Genomic DNA, 20,600 nt, shown 5'->3' on the forward strand with positions numbered 1-20,600 from the left:
TGATTCTCCCAGTCGAGGAAGTCAACGTGCAAATCCTTGAAGCTGAGCTCATGGCAGAGGTCTCGGCCCAGGCAAGAGAGAGGCGGCTGGTGGCTGTCTCTTGGCTCCCACCGCTTGCGGATAGATGTTGCTGGAGGAGGGGGATGTTTGTTTCTCCACCACCCACCCTCTGGTGACGTCACACCTCCGCAGCCAATGGCTGGGATCTCTCTCTCCTCCCCCTCCCCATTCCTTTTCCCCCCCAGCCTAGAGCTGGGGCTGACAGACGGGACCAGGAGCTCTTGAGGTGTCTGGAGGCTCAGCGGTAAGAGATCAGCCGGCCAGTCCCCTCCCTGGCCAGGCTGAAACACTGTGGGAATGAGGTTCAGGGTCCCGGGAGGTGCTGGGAAGGGGCCTGGGGGCTCAGGAAGCCATGTGTTGTAGGTGGGTGAAAGGTACAGACTTTGGAGCCAGTGGTTCAAATCCCCTTTCCTCTCCTTTCTGGCTGTGCAGCCTTGGGCAAGATACTTCATCCTCTGTGCCTCTGCTTCCCCATCTCTAAAATGGGCTTATGTCCCCAGGCCACCTCACAAGGCTGGCACCAGAATAAATGAGTTGCTGCTTTTAAAGAGCTAGGGCAGCCGGGAATGGTGGCTCATGCCTATAATCTCAACACTTTGGGAGGCCGAGGCGGGAGGACTGCTTAAGCCCAGGAGTTCGAGACCAGCCTGAGCCACATAGAGAGGCCCTATCTCTACAAAAAAAAAAAAAATTTCTTTTTTTTTAAATTAGCTGGGTATAGTGTTGCATGCCTGTGGTCCCAGCTACTCTGGAGGCTGAGATGGGAGAATGAGTTGGGCCCAGGAGGTCGAGGCTGCAGTGAGCCGTGATCACACCTCTGCACTCCAGTCTCAGTGACAGAGTAAGACCCTGTCTCCAAAAAACAAACAAACACCAGAGCTGGGGCAGAATGTCTAGGGTGGTTCCCTGGAGTAGGGTGCTAGGGAGGCAGCATGGATCCTGTTGGTGGGAGGCTGGTGCCTGAGCTGGGTTTTGTCTGTCAGCCAAAGCTCCCCTTTGGTAGCGGAGAAAGTGGGGGCCACTGAGGAGCAAAGGTTGGACGTGCAACACTGTGAGATGCACAGCCCCCTCCTTCCATACTCTCCCTATTGCTCTCAGAGACGAGTTTATATTAATTGAACACTTACTATATACGAGGGATATTCTAAGCACCTGCTGTTCTCTCACAAATCTTCAAAGCCATTCTTATTGGCTCCATTTTACAGATGGAGAAACTGAGGCCCCAGAGATGAAGGATCTTGCCCAAGTCCTTACACCTGGGAAGTGCTGGAGCAGGGACTAACTGAGGCAGCCAGAGGTCACCACCTTAACTCCTCCTGACTCCCTAGATGGCCTCGGAGAATGTTTAGAGGTCTGGATGAGTTAGCTCAACCCCTGACCCCCATTACTATGGGAGATCACGCTGGTGGCTGGGGAAAGCTGAGGCTCTGAGCAGGCAGGGTTCCCAAGTGAAGTTGGTGGCAGTCACCAGGGAAAGAGGGCCAGAAGGGCAATGCCCTCAGCCGATCTCTCAGCAGCCTCCAAATGACAACCCCTCGCTCCCAGCTGCTCTGAAGGGCATGAGTCGCATCTGAAATGGATATCTCAGTTGTACCCACTCCAGGGAGATGTTACAAAGATTTAAGGAGCCAAGACAGGAAGGATCTTACTTAGCACATCGTAGGTGCTCAAGAAATGGGGACCCTGGGGATTCTGAAAACTCTGGCATATGCCAGGGTCACGCCACAGTAACCACCCAAGAAATAGGCTGCTGGCACCTGGAGTGTCTGCCTGGTCCCAGTAGATCTGCTCCTAACACAAGGCAGGGACCGCCCCGCCAGAAGCCTCCCCACTCCTCCTTCCCCTCCCTCGTGGGATAGGCAGAGCTGGGAACACAGAGTCCTCTCTGTGGGTTTCCTTCCGAAGCTGCCCCCACCTTACCCCACGAGCTGGGTACGTGGCTCAGGAAGGGCACAGTTGGGCTAAATATAACCTGGGCTGGGTGCCTGTCCCAGAGAGGGACGAAGAAGGAGGGCACTCTCTCTTGTCCCTGCCCCGCCTGAACTTCCTGTGCCAGGCTGCGGGCATGACCCTCACAGCCACGGGCCTGGGACAGACAGCTTGTGACCCAGGAGACCCCCTCCACTACCACCACCAAGGTCCAGGCTTCTCACGCCCCCAGCTCAGGACTCTGTGCTGTGTCTCAGTCCTGGGTAAGGGAACTGAGTTCGTTTTCGCACCTGGGCTCAAGACTCGACTCTGTCACCGTGATCACCCGTCTCTTGACTCTTATTGACTCATCAGTTAAATGGGGTCCCACGAGGTCAAGTATGTAAAGCACCTGCCCGGCCCAGGCCCGGCACCTGGCCTGAGTGTGCTTCTAACACCGCTGACCCCCTCCTGCCCAACCCAGCTCCTGCCCCAGTGTACAGAGCCACCAATGCAAACTAAGGTGAAGCAGGGGTGACGGGCAGGCATGGGTCCTAGTTCTGCCCCTTTCTGGCTGAGTGACCCCTCTGTGAGCCTCAGTTTCCACCCCTGTAACAGCCACAACATCTAGGGTGATTTTGAGGCCTAGGGGTGCTAGCACATGACCCAATTCAGAGGAAATGCCCCAGACGTGGCAGACAAGGTCTCGGTGCGGGACCAGCTAATATTAATACTAACCACTCAATACCCATCAGTTGTTATTATGATTGGCCAGCTAAAGCGCTGGAGCTTTTTTTATTTTTATTTTTTATTTTTTTTTGAGATGGAGTCTTGCTCTGTCGCACAGGCTGGAGTGCGGTGGCACGATCTCAGCTCACCACAACCTCCGCCTCCCGGGCTCAAGCGACACTCCTGCCTCGGCCTCCCGGGTAGCTGGGATTACAGGCGCCCACCACCACGCCTGGCTAATTTTTGTATTTTTAGTAGAAATGGGGTTTCACCATGTTGGCCAGGCTGGTCTCGAACCCCTGACCTCGTGATCCACCCACCTCAGCCTCCCAAAGTGTTGGGATTACAGGTCTGAGCCACGTGCCCGGCCCGCGCGGGAGTTTTTAGACAAGTTCAAGTCCTGGCTCAGCCTGGAAGGGGCAGGGGGCTCACAGGAAGGCCACAGAGACCAGGACCCCTAGGAGATGCAGAAAGAAGCCGTCTTACACTGCGGGGGGCGTGGGTGCCGTGGGAGTGTTAAGGGGTCCGCATGTCCTCTGTCCTGCCTAGTGCTGGGCTATGAAGGGCCATTGTGTGGCCAGGGTGGGTGGGCAGGGGCGGAATGCAAGTGAGCACAGCAGACGGGCCATTGTGGGAGGGAATGTGCCGCGTGAGGCCTGACCTTTCCCTGTGCAATAGGGGTTGGCGGGCTGGCATGCCAGGTGGGGGCTGTGGGGACAAGCCCAGAGTCGGGGGTTGGGGGAGACGGTATTCATCTCCATTTTCCCAGATGGGCCTGGCGGATGGCTGCATGTGAATTTCAGCTTTGCCCCCTTCTGGCTGTGCTGTGAGGCCTTGAGCAAGTTCTTTTGGCCTCTCAGGAAATGGGGTTTTCCGAGGTGAGATGGAAGGTGAAGGTCTAGCACGGGGACCGGCAAATACTAACCACTCAGTACCCATCAGTTATTATTACCCAGATAAAGGGCTGGAGCCTTCAGACAAGTTCAAGTCCTGGCTCGACCATTTGTGATCTGGGCTACCGATATCCCTTCCCCCAGCCTCAGTTGTCTCCTCTGTAATGGGCTCAGTAGTAGCTGATTGCACAAGGCTGTGCTGAGGGCCACGTGCAGTGGTGCCTGTGGGGCGCTCGACACAAGGTCGAGGCCATAGGAAGTTCTTAGTAATAATAATGGCCTGACAGGTGCAGTGGCTCATGCCTGTAATCCCAGCTCTCTGGGAGGCCGAGGCGGCTGGATCACCTGAGGTCAGGAGTTCGAGACCAGCCTGGCCAACATGGTGAAACTCCATCTCTATTAAAAATACAAAAAAGTAGCCAGGCGTGGTGGTGGGCACCTGTAATCCCAGTTACTCAAGAGGCTGAGGCAGGAGAATCACTTGAACCCAGGAAGCAGAGGTTGCAGTGAGCTGAATTCGCACCACTTCACTCCAGCTTGGGCAATAGAGTGAGACTCTGTCTCAAAATAATAATAATAATAATAATAATAATAATAATAATAGCAGCAAGTATTTATAAAGCACCTGCCAGGTGCCTGGCACTTTATACTTATTAACTCATTTGATCCTCGGAACAGCCCTGCAAGGTAAGAGCTCTTATTCTCCCCATTTTATGGATGAGGTAACTGAAGCACAGAGAGGTGCTATGATTTGCCCACTGGGAGTACCTGGGAGTGGCTATAATTATTTTATAGTGTTGGGAGGCTGAGGCAGGAGGATACATGAGCCCAGGAGTTGGAGATCAGTTTGGGCAACCTAGGGAGACCCCATCTCTATAAATTAATTTTAAAAATTAACCTGGTGTTGCCAGGTGTGGTGGCTCATGCCTGTAATTCCAGCACTTTGGAAGGCCAAGATGGGCAGATCACTTGCAGTCAGGGGTTCAAGACCAGCCTGGCCAACATGGTGAAACTCCGATTCTACTAAAAATACAAAAATTAGCCAGGCATGGTGGTGCGTGCCTGTAGTCCCAAGGTGCGTGCCTGTAGCCCCAACTACTCGGGAAGCTGAGTCAGGAGAATGGCTTGAACCCAGGAGTTGGTGGTTGCAGTGAGCCAAGAGCACGCCATTGCACTGCAGCCTGGGTGACAGAGCGAAACTCTCTCACAAACACACACACACGTAGCCAGGTGTTGTGGCCTGCACCTGTGGTCCCAGCTACTCGGGAGACCGAGGTGGGAGGATCGCCTGAGCCCAGAGATGGAGGCAGCAGTGTGCTGTGATTGCACCACTGCACTCCAGCCTGGGCAATAGAGCTAGACCCTGTCTCAAAAACCAATTATTTTTTAGTGAATTTGGCCCCCTCAGTTGGCCAAGATCTTTGGCACAGGGGCCCTGCTGCCAGAGAAGCCTCAGAGTCAGGTTTGGCTTTACTGTGTGTTGTCCAGCTGAGTCATCCTGGGTAAAGGTCTTCTGAGGATCAGTTTCCCACCTGCACGATGGGGACAGGGTATCAGCAGAACACAGCAGGGTAAGGCACTCAGGAAGCCATCAGTGGGTGTTAGCCAATAACACTGCTTTCATTATTCTTCTTAGAGCCCCGGACCCAGGAGGCCCAAGGAGCTGGAGGTGACCCTCAGGTGAGTGCTGGCTGGTGCCACATGCCCCTCCCCACCCCTCCCTCGCCTGCCTAGAGCTTCATGTCCTGGTCTTTCCCTGGCAGGCAGCAAGAACCCCGCGGAAGGGCGTGAGCGCTGCAGACAGCTGTGCGGCACCTCGGGCTGGGCTCCTGTTAGGAGGAAGTGCCTGCGCCCAGGCAGCGGTGAGAGGACAGCTGGGGTGGGGCCCTTCTCCCCTTCCAATACCCACCCTGCTCTCTCCCTGTAAGCATGGCCTCCACCTCTTATCCCCTCCTGGCCTCAAGCCTCCACTGCTGTCCTCCCGCAGGCTCAGAGGCAGCTGCTCCATGCAGAACTGAAGCTGGTTTTGCAGCAGAAAGGGGAGAGGACGCAGGAGCCTGGGGTGCAGGTGCCTCCCAGCAACGCCATGGAGGCCAGGAGCCGGAGTGCAGAGGTGAGTGCCCACGTGTCCTGCAAGGCGCACTTGAGGACAATGGGGAGGCACAGACTAGGGCAGCAAGGAGGCACTTTCTGGCCTCTCTGTGCCTCATTCTCTCCATCTGTGAAATGGAAATAGTAACAGGGTCCATTTTATGGGTCACTGTGAGGGGAAGAAAATTAACATGTGTAATGTCCTTACTGCAGTGTCTGGCACAAACTAAGACTCAAAGCAGTGAATTCATTGGTGCATAAAGGAGCTAAGTTAATAAGGAGCTAAAGAAAATCCAGCAGAAACCCTTCATCAGAAGAGGCAGTAAATGCAGGTGCAGTGACTCAGGCCTGGAATTCCAGCACTTTGGGAGGCCAAGACAGGAGGATCGCTAGAGCCTAGGAGTTTTGAGACAAGCCTGGGCAACATAGGGAGACCCTGCCTCTACCAGAAAAAAAAAAATTAGCCAGGTTTAGTGGTGCATTCCTGTAGTCCCAGCTACTCAGGAGTCTGAGGTAGGAGAATCACCTGAACTCAGGAGGCTGAGGTTGCAGTGAGATATGATTGAACCACTGCCTGCCAGCCTGGGTGAAAGAGCAAGATCCTGTCACATTAAGTCTCCTGTGTGGAAAGAATAAATAAGAAAAACGAAGTAAAAAAAAAAAAAAAAAAAAAAAGACCCTGTCTAAACACACACACACACAAAACAAAAACAAAAACAAAAACAAAAACAAAGAAAAACAAGGGCATAGAATGTAGGGATTAAGGACATGGGCTTGGACCCGTGGCTCAAATCCCAACCCTACCACTTCAGCTGTGTGGCCCTGGGCAGATGATCTCCCCTCTTTGAGCCTCTGTTTCCCTATCAGTGAAATGGAGGTAATGGGACCGGGCGCAGTGGCTCACACCTGTAATCCCAGCACTTTGGGAGGCCAAGGCGGGCGGATCATTTGAGGTTAGGAGTTCGGGACCAGCCTGGCCAATATGGTGAAACCCTGTCTCTGCTAAAAATACAAAAATTAGCCGGGCATGATGGTGCATGCCTGTAGCCCCAGTTACTTGGGAGGCTAAGGCAGAAGAATCGCTTGAACCCAGGAAGCAGAGGTTGCAGTGAGCCGAGATCATACCATTGCACTCCAGCTTGGGGGTCGCAGCAAGACTCCGTCTCAAAAATAAAAGAAAAAAAAGAAATGGAGGTAATGATCTCCACCTCTGAGAACTCACGCTAGAGCCATTTGCACAGAATCTGGTGCTGAGGAAGCCTCTTTGAATGGCAGCTGCTGTCACTGTTACTGAGACGGTGGACTGGCATCAACCGTGTCTTACTGTATACCAGGCACAGAGCAGGTCTACTCTTACAGGGGCCAAGCTGATACTAGGGGTGAGAGGCCGTAGGTAGAGCACCAGGAGTTCTCTGCCTACAGGATGGCCTATGGGTTCTGGGGTCACAGACCTAAGGTTGAGGCCCAGCCACTTAACTTGCTACAGGGCATTAGGCAAGTCACTTTATCTCTCTGGGCCTTAGTGTCCTCCTCTGTGACTGCCCAAGGCTGTGGGGAGGGGATGAAATGAGATCCTGCAGGCTGGGTTTGGTGGCTCACACCTGTAATCCCAACACTCTGGGAGGCTGAGGCCAGAGGATCCCTTGAGCCCAGGAGTTGGAGACCATCCTGGGCAAAACAGCAAGACTTCGACCGACTCTTTTTTTTTTTTTTTTTTTTTTGAGACGGAGTCTTTCTCTTGTCACCCAGGCTAGAGTGCAGTAGTGCAATCTTGACTCACTGCAACCTCTGCCTCCCAGGTTCAAGCGATTCTCCTGCCTCAGCTGCCTGAGTAGCTGGGATTACAGGCACCTGCCACCACGCCTGGCTAATTTTAGGGCTTTTAGTAGAGACGGGGTTTTGCCATGTTGGCCAGACTGGTCTCGAACTCCTGACCTCAGGTGATCCACCCACCTTGGGCTCCCAAAGTGCTGAGATTATAGGCATGAGCCACCGCGCCCGGCCTGACTCCGAGTCTTAAAAATAAAAAGAGGCTGAGCGCGGTGGCTCATGCCTGTCATCCCAGAATTCTGGGAGGCCGAGGTGGGTGGATCATGAAGTCAAGAGATCGAGACCATCCTGGCCAACATGGTGAAACTCCATCTCTACTAAAAATGCAAAAATTAGCTGGGCGTGGTGGCACGTGCCTGTAGTCCCAGCTACTTGGGAGGCTGAGGCAGAAGAATCGCTTGAACCTGGGAGGTGGAGGTTGCAGTGAGCCGAGATTGTGCCACTGCACTCCCAGCCTGGGTGACAGAGCGAGACTCCGCCTCAAAAAAAAAAAAAGATCCTGCACATAAAATGCTGAGTCCAGGGCCTGCTGAGCCAAAGGGTGGTACTTGGTGGTCATGCTGTTTCCTGCAGCCCCAGCCACAACTCTTCTTACCCACACTGCCCTGCTCAGCCCCCTAGTCCCTTGGGGCCACTGCTGTGGGGCATCTGGCCTAGACCTGCTCTCTCTCCAAGTCCTGGGCTCAATTCCACTCCGTGCTGGCCCCGATGCGCTGGAAGTGACAGCGTCCTCTCAGATCCCTGCTGCAACCTCCTTCCAGTATGCCTATGTTACCCTATTTTGCAGCAGAGAAGTGGGTCCAGAGAGGGCAAGATTCTTCCTAAGACACACAGCAGATTGGATTCCTAGACAGGATCCAGGTTTGTCAGTGCCTCTTCTGGGAAGCCCTATTGTGAATCCCACAGTGGCTTCTGGGCCAGGTCCAATCTGCATCATTTACAGTAAATACCGGGAATGCCATGTCTGCCAGTCCCATTCATTACCCACGCAGACCCCCTTCACTGGATTCCCTCTCCTGTGGGCGTTTCGCAGGTCTTTGGGTCATTGAATTTACAATAGAGCACATTCTCACACACATTCAAGCCTGCAGGGGGGCAAATCCCACTCCCTGTCCCCCGAATCCCAGACAGCTTGAAGGTCTAGCCAGCCCCTTCCTCAGAATCCCATCCTCAACTATTCTCTTGTTGTGCTATAATTAAAGCCCCTCCCCCATAGTTCAATCCGGCTTGGAGAATATGGGTCTAGGGGCCAGATGCAGCGGCTCATGCCTGTAATCCCAGCACTTTGGGAGGCTGAGACAGGAGGATCTCTTGAGGCCAGGAGTTTGAGGCCAGCCTGGGCAATACAGTGAGACCCCTGTCTCTTAAAAAATAAAAATTAAAAATTAGCTGGGCATGGTGGCGCGTGCCTGTGTTCCCAACTACTTGGGAGACTGGAGCGGAAGGACTGCTTGAGTTTAGGAGGTCGAGGCTGCAGTGAGCCATGATCACACCGCACTCAAGCCTGGGGACAGAGCGAGAGATCCTGTCTCCCCCCACAAAAAAATAATATGGGTCTCCAATCCCAGCTCCAAATAACCCCCCATAAATTCCGGCCACACTCCTATCTTTGGCACGCTTCTATATCCCATTTGGCTCTTCCTCACCGGCCTGTGCTCTCCTACCCCTCCTATACGCACCAACCGCCAGCCCCGCCCTCCCGACCTGACCACGCCCCCACGATCCTGGGCCAATCTCTCCTTCACAACTCAAATTCTCTCCAGACCACTCTGAAGCAGTCCATCCGCTTACAACCCCGTCTCCTCCCCTAACCCCTTTCGACTGCAGCTCTAGAGCCTCAGAGAGGCCAGCCGGCCCGCGGAGCTGTTTAACGGTTCCGCGGGTCCTAGAAAGCCAGTCGCCCGCGGGCTTGCTTAAAGGGGAGAGGCCAGAGTGGGTGTGTCCCGACGTCGCAGCGCCGAGGGGCGTGTGCCCTGAAGACCCGCTGAACAGCCGCTCCTAGCCGGGCGCGGTGGCTCACGCCTGTAATCCCAGCACTTTGGGAGGCCGAGGCGGGAGGATTGCTTGGGCCGAGGAGGAGTTCGAGACCAGCCTGGGCAATGTGGCGAGACCCGCCCCGTGTCTAAATATATATAAATATATACATATATATGTATATAATATATGTATATGAGCCACTGTTGAGCGCAATGGTGGGCTCTGGGAGAGGTCTGGCTCTAGAGCCCCAGCACTACACCTCGCCGCCCTCTGCAGGAGCTGAGGCGGGCGGAGTTGGTGGAAATTATCGTGGAGACAGAGGCGCAGACCGGGGTCAGCGGCATCAACGTAGCTGGCGGCGGCAAAGAGGGAATCTTCGTTCGGGAGCTGCGCGAGGACTCACCGGCCGCCAGGAGCCTCAGCCTGCAGGAAGGTGGGCGGGCCCGGGATATGGGGCGGGGGTCGAACTGCGGGGGCGGGGTTAGGAATCTGCCTTGGGTCCAAAGAGAAGCTGAAACTGACCAGGGGATGGGGGCGTGACCGGCGACCAGGAGGCGGGGTTAAGGGCTTGGGGCGGGGCTTTGCTGACTTCACAGCAAACTCCAGACTTCACTGTCTGGGTGCGAGTTCCACATCCCCCGTTTACTAGCTTGTGATCTTTCTGTGCCTCAGTTTTCTCATCTCTGAAATGGGACTTATTCTAGTAAGGGGTTTTTATGTATTGTAAATTAAACGAGTCGGTATGTGAAAACACTTAGCACATAGCTAAGTGGCACATAGTGCTTAACTACGTGAGTGCTAGTAAATGTTTTTGTTGTTGGGGCAGGAGAAAAGGGTGGAGTGAGTCACTTGGAGGGGTTGGGAAGAGAAGCTTTGTAAGTGAAGGATGTTTTAGGAAACATAGATGAAGCTGACATGATTTATTCATGCAACAACTATTTATTAGTGCCTTCTATTTCAGACTTTTATTTATTTATTTATTTATTTTGAGACGGAGTTTGTCTCTTATTGCCCAGGCTGGAGTGCAATGGTGCGATCTCGGCTCACTGCCGCCTCCGCCTCCGCCTCCCAGGTTCAAGCGATTCTCCTGCCTCAGCCTCCCGAGTAGCTGGGATTACAGGCGCGGGCCACCATGCCCAGCTAATTTTTGTATTTTTGGTACAGACGGGGTTTCACCATGTTGGCCAGACTGGTCTCGAACTCCTGACCTCAAATAATCCATCCGCCTCGGTCTCCCAAAGTGCTAGGGTTACAGGCGTGAGTCACTGTGCCCTGCCCTATTTCAGACATTATCTTAGGTGCTTGGGCTACAGCAGTGAACAAAACAGTGAACAACAGTCCTTGCACTTATGGAGCTTACATTCCAGTGAGGAGAGACATATTTAAGCAAATTAAGTAAAATATCTAGTAAATTAGAAAGCAATAAGTGCTACAGTTGCCAGGAGGACAAAATGTGCTACAACTGCATTTTTAAATGGGGTGGGCTTGGCCAGGTGCGGTGGCTCACGCCTGTAATCCCAACACTTTGGGAGGCCAAGGTGGGCAGATCACCTGAGGTTAGGAGTTCAAGGCCAATCTGGCCTTGAACTCTATCTCTACTAAAAATACAAAAATTAGCTGGATGTGGTGGCAGGCGCCTATAATCCCAGTTACTCAGGAGGCTGAGGCAGGAGAATTGCTTGAGGTTGCAATAAGCCAAGTTCGTGCCACTTCACTCCAGCTTGGGTGAAAAAGCAAAACTCCGCCTTAAAAAAAAAAAAATGGGGTGGACTGGAAAGGGTGAAAAGGCTAAATGAGATAAGGGAACAAGCTATGAGGCCATCTGGAAGAGGGAACAGCTAGCAAAAATGCTCCAAGGTGGGACCATGCCTAGCTTGTGGGAGAAACAGTGAGGAAGCCAGTGTCTATGCAATTGAGTTAGTGAAGAGGGAAGTAAGAGAGGAGCCCAGAGAGGTAAGAGGAGGGCATTTTTTAGAGGGCTTTACAGGACTTTGGCTTTTATTCTGTGAGGGCTGTGAGCAGAGGAGAAACGTGAATTGACTGTGCTGAACTGCTGCATTAACAGTAGAGTATGGTCAAGCATGGGGTGGCTCACACCTGTAATCCCAGCACTTTGGGAAGCCAAGGTGGGAGGATCGCTTGAGCCCAGGAGGGAGTTTGAGACCAGCCTGACCAACATGGAGAAACCCCGTCTCTACTAAAAATACAAAATTAGCCGGGCGTGGTGGCGCATGCCTGTGGTCCCAGGAGAGTCGCTTGAACCTGGGAGGCAAAAGTTGTGGTGAGCTGTGAAACTCCATCTCAAAAAAGAAAGAAAGAAAGAAGGAAGGGAGGGAGGGAGGGAAGAAAGAAAGAAAAAGAAAGAGAAAGAAAGAAAGAAAGAAAGAAAGAAAGAAAGAAAGAAAGAAAGAAAGAAAGAAAGAAAGAAAGAAAGAAAGAAAGAAAGAAAGAGAAAGAAAGAAAGAAAGAGAAGGAAAGAGAGAGAAAGAAAGAAAGAGAGAAATAAAGAAAGAAAAATAGAAAGCAAGCAAGCAAGCTGGGTATAGTGGCTCACACCTGTAATATCAGCATTTTTGGAGGCTGGGGTGGGAGGATCAGTTTAGCCTAGGAATTTGAGACTGGACTGGGTAACATCAGCCTGGGCAACATAGTGAGACTGTTTATAAAAGAAAAGAAAAGAAAGAAAGAAATCAGGGAGAGAGAAAGCAAACATCTATGGAGACTGACAGGGAACCCCCAGAGAGGCTCCAGAGGGTGTGGCACCTTGGAAGCCAAGGGAAGCAAGTGTATGAGAGAGAGAATGAAGTTAGATCAGATGCTGAGTGGTTTAAGCAGATGAGGCCTGGGACTTGACCCTTAAACTTACTACACAGAGGTCACTGCCTGGGACCTTGAGAGGAGCAGTTCAAATGTGTGTGTGGGAAAGTAGGGTCAGAGGTGTGATTGAAGAACTGGTAACAATGCTACTGGAGAACTCAATACCTTTTGCCTATTAAGGTGAACAGATCAATAGGGCAGGAGCTCCGGGGGAGTGAGGCCATGACAACCTTTTTTTTTTTTTTTTTTTTTTTTTTTGGACACGGAGTCTTGCTCTGTCACCCAGACTGGAGTGCAATGGCGCCATCTCGGTTCACTGCAAGCTCCGCCTCCCTGCAAATTCCCCCTTAAGTTCCCCCTCCCGGGTTCACGCTATTCTCCTGCCTCAGCCTCCCGGGTAGCTGGAACTACAGGCTCCTGCTACCACACCCAGCTGATTTTTTTTTTTTTTTTTTTTTTTTTTTTTTGTATTTTTAGTAGAGACAGGGTTTCACCGTGTTAGCCAGGATGGTCTCAATCTCCTGACCTTGTGATCTGCCGGCCTCAGCCTCCCAAAGTATTGGGATTACAGGCGTGAGCCACCGCGCCCAGTCGACAACCTTTCTTATGGGAGAAATAATAATGTTTGTATGCTGATGGGAATAATGTAGACGAGAAGGACAACTGATGATGTGGGAAGAGGAGAGAATTGCTGGAGGATGTCCCTGAGAAGGCGGTGGAGGGATTGCCCTGAGCTAGGAGTGGGGTTAGTTCATCTCCAGAAACAGGAAGGAGAAAGGGGGTGAACAGACAATGTGGGAGCTTCTGGAAGTTCTCTTCTGATTCTGTTCTCTCGGTAAAAGAAACAAAGTCAGTATCTGAAACGTAAGGATGGGTAGGGGAGCGACAAGGTGCGGGCGTGACCTGAGAGGGCGCGGCTTTGTTCATTGCAGGGGGCGGGGATAAGGTCATAGGGCGGGGACTAGTGTAACTGCGACTCAATCCTGCCCTGGGGACTGGAGAGATTAAAATTTGAGGCGGGGCCTCACCGCGGGGGCTCCGCGCAAGTGGGCAGAACTAGGCCCGGGTGGAGCCGGAAGATGCCCACGTGCTGCGCACCTCCACCTCGCCCGCAGGGGACCAGCTGCTGAGTGCCCGAGTGTTCTTCGAGAACTTCAAGTATGAGGACGCACTACGCCTGCTGCAATGCGCCGAGCCTTACAAAGTCTCCTTCTGCCTGAAGCGCACTGTGCCCACCGGGGACCTGGCGCTGCGGCCCGGGACGGTGTCTGGCTACGAGATCAAGGGCCCGCGGGCCAAGGTGGCCAAGCTGGTACGCGTGCTTAGCCCGGCCCCGGCCCTGGACTGCCCCAGCGATCCGGTCTCTGCGCCGTGAGCCCCATTCCCCGCCACCGTGGGCCAGCCTTGCCCTCTGTCTTGTCACTAACCCAAGCTAATCCCACCCTCTGCCCCTTCCTCTCTGCCCCAAACTCTTCCCCGGGGAGGGGGACAGACCCACCCCAGCCTAGGGCCCTCACCCACCTCGGAGAGGTGTCCCCACTATCGGATCCAGGCTTGCTAGGGGTCCTGACCAGGCTACTTGGAACCGGGGAAGCCAGATTCCAGCCTGAGTGCGGCCCAATTACTGCTGAGGGGCCCTGGACAAATTTATTTCCCTCCCTGGGCCTCAGCTTCCCCATCTCTAGAATGAGGATGTTGGGGAAAATCCCAGATCAGGACCTAGAAGTCTTGGGTCCCAGTCCCTATACTCCTGTTGACTCATTTGGAGATTCTAGATGGCTGCCTGCCTTCCTGGGCACTCATGGTGAAAAGACAGGCAAGAAGTGGGGATGATGTTTGGGGGACAAGATACTTGACCCAGGGCATCCCCAGCCTGGTCCAATACCAGGTGGGGCTTTTCCTGTCCACTCCCAGCCTCCCACTGTCCCACCGCCTCCCGCCTCTCTCCTCTTTCCCCAGAACATCCAGAGTCTGTCCCCTGTGAAGAAGAAGAAGATGGTGCCTGGGGCTCTGGGGGTCCCCGCTGACCTGGCCCCTGTTGACGTCGAGTTCTCCTTTCCCAAGTTCTCCCGCCTGCGCCGAGGCCTCAAAGCTGAGGCTGCCAAGGGTCCTGTCCCGGCCGCCCCTGCCCGCCGGCGCCTCCAGCTGCCTCGGCTGCGTGTACGAGAAGTGGCCGAAGAGGCTCAGGCAGCCCGGCTGGCCGCCGCTGCTCCTCCCCCCAGGAAGGCCAAGGTGGAGGCCGAGGTGGCTGCAGGGGCTCGTTTCACAGCCCCTCAGGTGGAGCTGGTTGGGCCCCGGCTGCCAGGGGCCGAGGTGGGTGTCCCCCAGGTTTCAGCCCCCAAGGCTGCCCCCTCCGCAGAGGCAGCTGGTGGCTTTGCCCTCCACCTACCAACTCTTGGGCTCGGAGCCCCGGCTCCGCCTGCCGTGGAAGCCCCAGCCGTGGGGATCCAGGTACCCCAGGTGGAGCTGCCTGCCTTACCCTCACTGCCTGCTCTGCCTCCACTTCCCTGCCTAGAGACCCGGGAAGGGGCTGTGTCAGTAGTGGTGCCCACCCTGGATGTGGCAGCACCGACTGTGGGGGTAGACCTGGCCTTGCCGGGTGCAGAGGTGGAGGCCCGGGGGGAGGCACCTGAGGTGGCCCTGAAGATGCCCCGCCTTAGTTTCCCCCGATTTGGGGCTCGAGCAAAGGAAGTTGCTGAGGCCAAGGTAGCCAAGGGCATCCCTGAGGCCAGGGTGAAAGCTCCCAGACTTCGAATGCCCACCTTTGGGCTTTCCCTCTTGGAGCCCCGGCCTGCTGCTCCTGAAGTTGTAGAGAGCAAGCTGAAGCTGCCCACCATCAAGATGCCCTCCCTTGGCATCGGAGTGTCAGGGCCCGAGGTCAAGGTGCCCAAGGGACCTGAAGTGAAGCTCCCCAAGGCTCCTGAGGTCAAGCTTCCAAAAGTGCCCGAGGCAGCTCTTCCAGAGGTTCGACTCCCAGAGGTGGAGCTCCCCAAGGTGTCAGAGATGAAGCTCCCAAAGGTGCCAGAGATGGCTGTGCCGGAGGTGCGGCTTCCAGAGGTGCAGCTGCCCAAAGTGTCAGAGATGAAACTCCCAAAGGTGCCAGAGATGGCTGTGCCAGAGGTGCGGCTTCCAGAGGTGCAGCTGCCCAAAGTCCCAGAGATGAAACTCCCAAAGGTGCCAGAGATGGCTGTGCCAGAGGTGCGGCTTCCAGAGGTGCAGCTGCCTAAAGTGTCAGAGATGAAACTCCCAAAGGTGCCAGAGATGGCTGTGCCGGAGGTGCGGCTTCCAGAGGTGCAGCTGCCCAAAGTGTCAGAGATGAAACTCCCAAAGGTGCCAGAGATGGCTGTGCCGGAGGTGCGGCTTCCAGAGGTGCAGCTGCCGAAAGTCCCAGAGGTGAAAGTCCCTGAGATGAAGCTTCCAACGGTGCCTGAGATGAAACTTCCTGAAATGAAACTCCCTGAAGTGAAACTCCCGAAGGTGCCTGAGATGGCCGTGCCCGATGTGCACCTCCCAGAGGTGCAGCTGCCAAAAGCCCCAGAGATGAAACTCCCTAAAATGCCCGAGATGGCTGTGCCAGAGGTTCGACTCCCCGAGGTGCAGCTGCCAAAAGTCTCAGAGATGAAACTCCCCAAGGTGCCTGAGATGGCCGTGCCCGATGTACACCTCCCAGAGGTGCAGCTGCCCAGAGTCTCCGAAATGAAAGTCCCTGACGTGAAGCTCCCAGAGATAAAACTCCCCAAGGTGCCTGAGATGGCCGTGCCCGATGTGCACCTCCCCGAGGTGCAGCTGCCGAAAGTGTCAGAGATTCGGATGCCGGAAATGCAAGTACCGAAGGTTCCCGATGTGCATCTTCCGAAGGCACCAGAGGTGAAGCTGCCCAGGGCTCCAGAGGTGCAGCTAAAGGCCGCCAAGGCAGAGCAGGCAGAAGGGATGGAATTTGGCTTCAAGATGCCCAAGATGACCATGCCCAAGATGACCATGCCGAAGCTAGGGAGGGCAGAGTCCCCATCACGGGGAAAGTCAGGAGAGGCAGGTGCTGAGGTCTCAGGGAAGCTGGTAACACTTCCCTGTCTGCAGCCAGAGGTGGATAGTGAGGCTCATGTGGGTGTCCCCTCTCTCACTCTGCCCTCAGTGGAGCTAGACCTACCAGGAGCCCTTGGTCTGGAGAGGCAGGTCCCAGCCACTGAAATGCGCAAGGTAGAGCGGGCGGAGGGCCCCGAGGTCAGGGAAGTGGGCTTCCGAGTGCCCTCTGTTGAAATTGTCACTCCACAGCTGCCCGCTGTGGAAATTGAGGAAGGGCGGCTGGAGATGATGGAGATGAAAGTCAAGCCCTCTTCCAAGTTCTCCTTACCTAAGTTTGGACTCTCAGGGCCAAAGGTGGCTAAGGCAGAGGCTGACGGGGCTGGGCGAGCCACCAAGCTGAAGGTATCCAAGTTTGCCATCTCACTCCCCAAGGCTCGGGTGGGGGCTGAGGCTGAGGCCAAAGGGACTGGGGAGGCAGGCCTGCTGCCTGCCCTCGATCTGTCCATCCCACAGCTCAGCCTGGATGCCCACCTGCCCTCAGGCAAGGTAGAGGTGGCAGGGGCTGACCTCAAGTTCAAGGGGCCCAGGTTTGCTCTGCCCAAGTTTGGGGTCAGAGGCCGGGACACTGAGGCAGCAGAACTAGTGCCGGGGATGGCTGAGTTGGAGGGCAAGGGCTGGGGTTGGGATGGGAGGGTGAAGATGCCCAAGCTGAAGATGCCCTCCTTTGGGCTGGCTCGAGGGAAGGAAGCAGAAGTTCAAGGTGAGCGTGCCAGCCCGGGGGAAAAGGCTGAGTCCACGGCTGTGCAACTTAAGATCCCCGAGGTGGAGCTGGTCACACTGGGCGCCCAGGAGGAAGGGAGGGCAGAGGGGGCTGTGGTCGTCAGTGGAATGCAGCTGTCAGGCCTGAAAGTGTCCACAGCCAGGCAAGTGGTCACCGAGGGCCATGAGGCGGGGCTGAGGATGCCTCCGCTGGGCATCTCCCTGCCCCAGGTGGAGCTGACCGGCTTTGGGGAGGTGGGTACCCCTGGGCAGCAAGCTGAGAGTACAGCCCCTTCAGCAGAGGACACGGCAGGCTGCAGGGTTCAGGTGCCCCAGGTAACCCTGTCTCTGCCTGGAGCCCAGGTTGCAGGTGGGGAGCTGTTGGTGGGTGAGGGTGTCTTCAAGATGCCCACCGTGACAGTGCCCCAGCTTGAGCTGGACGTGGGGCTAAACCGAGAGGCACAGGCAGGTGAGGTGGCCACAGGCAAGGGTGGGCTGAGGCTGAAGTTGCCCACACTGGGGGCCGGAGCTGGGGTGGGGGGCGAGGGTGCTGAGGAGCAGCCCCCAGGGGACGAGCGTACCTTCCGCCTCTCACTGCCCGACGTGGAGCTCTCGCCACCCGGGGGCAACCACGCCGAGTACCAGGTGGCGGATGGGGAGGGGGAGGCTGGACACAAGCTCAAGGTACGGCTGCCCCGGTTTGGCCTGGCGTGGGCCAAGGAGGGGGCCGAGGAGGGTGAGAAGGCCAAGAGCCCCAAACTCAGGCTGCCCCGAGTGGGCTTCAGCCAAAGTGAGATGGTCACTGGGGAAGGCTCCCCCAGCCCCGAGGAGGAGGAGGAGGAAGAGGGCAGTGGGGAAGGGGCCTTGGGGCGCCGGGGCCGGGGCCGGGTCCGCTTGCCACGTGTAGGCCTGGCGTCCCCTTCTAAAGCCTCTCGGGGGCAGGAGGGCGATGCAGCTCCCAAGTCGCCCGTCAGAGAGAAGTCACCCAAGTTCCGCTTCCCCAGGGTGTCCCTAAGCCCCAAGGCCCGGAGTGGGAGTGGGGACCAGGAAGAAGGTGGATTCCGGGTGCGGCTGCCCAGCGTGGGGTTTTCCGAGACAGGGGCTCCAGGCCCGGCCAGGATGGAGGGAGCTCAGGCTGCAGCCGTCTGAAGCCGCTGGGCAGATGGGGATCCCTTCTTGCCTTCCTTTCTCTACCCCCTCGCTGTTGTGTGTGTGGTAACTAGCACTAACCCTAAGAGGGCTGGGAGGTGGGTGACTGACCATGGCCGGCGGGGAGGCCTGCTCCTGTCTCTCTGGCAGGAGTGCCTGTACCCCACCAAGCCATGTGAATAAAATAATCCGGAAGTAGCTGTGTATTCGTCTCCTCTGTGTGCATAGGGGGTGGGGAGGGGCAGGAGTGGGTATAGGGGAGATGCAGAGAAAGGCAGTCTCCAAAGAGGAGGTTCTAGGGGTCACTTGAGCCTGGCCTGAGGGGAACCTCTGGTGTGAGGGGAAAAACAGGTCATACCTAGTCTGAGAAGAGTCAGGGCGGGTTGGGCGCAGTGGCTCACACCTGTAATCCCAGCACTTGGGAGGCCAAAGCAGGAGGATTGCTTGAGCCTAGGAGTTTAAGACCAGCAAACAGAGAGAAACTTCATCTCTACAAAAAATAGCCAGGCATGATGGCCTGTGCCTGTAATCCCAGCTAGTCAGGAGGCTGAGGTAGGAGGATCACTTGAGCCCAGGAGGTCGAGGCTGCAGTGAACCATGATGGCGCCCCTGCCCTCCAGCCTGGGCAACAGAGCCAGACTCTGTTTCAACAAAAACAACAACAAAGAGTCAGGGTGGCCTTGGGGCAGGCCCTGGTGGGAGGGGAGATGTCCCTAGCCCTTGAGAATTCCCAGGGGTTGTTAAAGAGGACTCTGGACATTCCCTGGCAGAGCACAGCTTTGGGACCCCTCTGCCAGGGAGCCTGCCTGTCCTGGGGGACCCACTGCTACCAGGCTGGTTGCTCCCCACCTGCCCTCTGCCAGCGTGGGCACTTCTGCACATCCTGGCCTTCTGTTTGCTGTCTGGCTGGTTTGACTGCCCTGTCCACTCTGGCCCCACCCAGGAAGGCCGCTCCTGCTCCCCTCTTCAGGATCTGGGTTCAAAGCCTCTACCCCAAACACACAGCCGCCTCTTGGAACTAGGTCCCAGGGTCCTCAGCACCCGTCAGTGCTGGTCTCAGCTCCCAGGGACCATGGGCCATCCATCCCTGTCATCCCAATTCAGGATCTAAGTCCCCAGGCTCCCACCAGGGCCTCCAGCCTCCTCCATGTCCTCTGTGTGATGTCACACACTGGACTAAGGAGACTCAATATCCAGTCCTGAGTCTCACCCCGACAGCCCCCCACTCTCCTCACATCTCCCTATCCTGTCTCATTGGATGAAGGGCCTGGCAGAATCCCCCACTCACTTGAGTACCTTGTCCCTTCAAGCCGGCCCTCCTCGGGTCACTGTCTCACCACACACTTTTCCTTTGCCCCCACCAAATATGGCGGGAGTTATCTACGCTCATGGTGCACACCCATTTCCAAGATCCCAACATTTGGGATTTTCCTCCTACCTTGTCTGTGTCAGCAGTGACCTCCCCGTGGCCATGCCTGAGGGTTTCCTTTGTCTCTCTTGTCCTGACTCTTCAAGGCCCCTTCGATCTTCCTGACACCTGCTCCTCTCTTCCCCACACCTCTCTCTCCCCGTGCTCCTTGGGCACTCGAGGTTCCTCCCGGGCCCTTGTCCGCCCCCACACCCTCCCTGGGGTGCATCACCACCCCCCCAATGGCTTCTACACCTCCTCTCTGTGCTGACAACTCCCAGACTCTCTCCTGCATCCCTTTGGGGACCCAGCAGCTTCTGCACGCCTTCCCGGGAGGTCTCCTGGTCTTTAGGAGGTTGTGTGGGTGGTGGTTCAGAGCTTGGTGCTGGAACCAGGCTGCTCAGGGTCAGAGGCTGTTTCTGGCAGTCACTTGGGTGACCTTAGGCATTTTATTTTATTTTTTATGTATTTATTTTAACTTTTTGAGACAGAGTCTCACTCTGTTGCCCATGCTGGAGTGCAGTGGTGCAATCTTGACACGCTGCAACCGCCGCCTCCCAGGTTCAAGCGATTCTCATACCTCAGCCTCCCGACATCAGCCTCCAGAGTAGCTGGGACTACAGGTGTGCACCACCACGCCCAGCTAATTTTTGTATTTTTAGTGGAGATGGGGTTTCGTCATGTTAGCCAGGCTGGTCTCAAACTCTTGACCTCGGGTGATCTGCCCGCCTTGGTCTCTCAAAGTGCTGAGATTACAGGCGTGAGCCACCGCTCCTGGCCAGGCACTTTAAAAACTTCTTTGTACCTTGATTTTCTCTTCCATAAAATCCCTACTTTGTATGTTGTAAGGATCAGATAAGACTTCTAAAGCACTTCATCCTTGTTTAAATGTTTTGATGTTAAGTTTTCTTTTACTTTTTTTTTTTTGAGACGGAGTTTCCCTCTTGTTGCCCAGG

At 55.4% G+C, this 20,600-nt stretch overlaps 1 protein-coding gene across 1 annotated transcript; it reads left to right on the top strand.

Moving 5' to 3' along the window:
• On the top strand, positions 1-18,436 carry PRX (periaxin). Its single transcript, XM_073016438.1, has 7 exons — positions 1-304; positions 5,227-5,270; positions 5,354-5,452; positions 5,578-5,703; positions 9,765-9,921; positions 13,421-13,617; positions 14,265-18,436. Exons 4-7 carry the CDS (start codon positions 5,677-5,679, stop codon positions 18,234-18,236), a joined length of 4,353 nt encoding a protein of 1,450 aa, XP_072872539.1. The 5' UTR covers positions 1-304; positions 5,227-5,270; positions 5,354-5,452; positions 5,578-5,676; the 3' UTR covers positions 18,237-18,436.
• Positions 18,437-20,600: the final 2,164 nt, after the last annotated feature.

This window comes from Chlorocebus sabaeus, chromosome 6 (genome assembly GCF_047675955.1).
Source record: "Chlorocebus sabaeus isolate Y175 chromosome 6, mChlSab1.0.hap1, whole genome shotgun sequence".
In the NCBI taxonomy this organism is placed as follows: domain Eukaryota; kingdom Metazoa; phylum Chordata; class Mammalia; order Primates; family Cercopithecidae; genus Chlorocebus; species Chlorocebus sabaeus.

Bases quoted from the DNA above. Each gene is read 5' to 3' on its own strand.
- PRX (XM_073016438.1), top strand. From the start codon at position 5,677: ATGGAGGCCAGGAGCCGGAGTGCAGAG. The intron at 9,922-13,420 runs GTGGGCGGGCCC...CCTCGCCCGCAG, and splicing joins GAGCCTCAGCCTGCAGGAAG to GGGACCAGCTGCTGAGTGCC. The intron at 13,618-14,264 runs GTACGCGTGCTT...CTCTTTCCCCAG, and splicing joins GGGCCAAGGTGGCCAAGCTG to AACATCCAGAGTCTGTCCCC.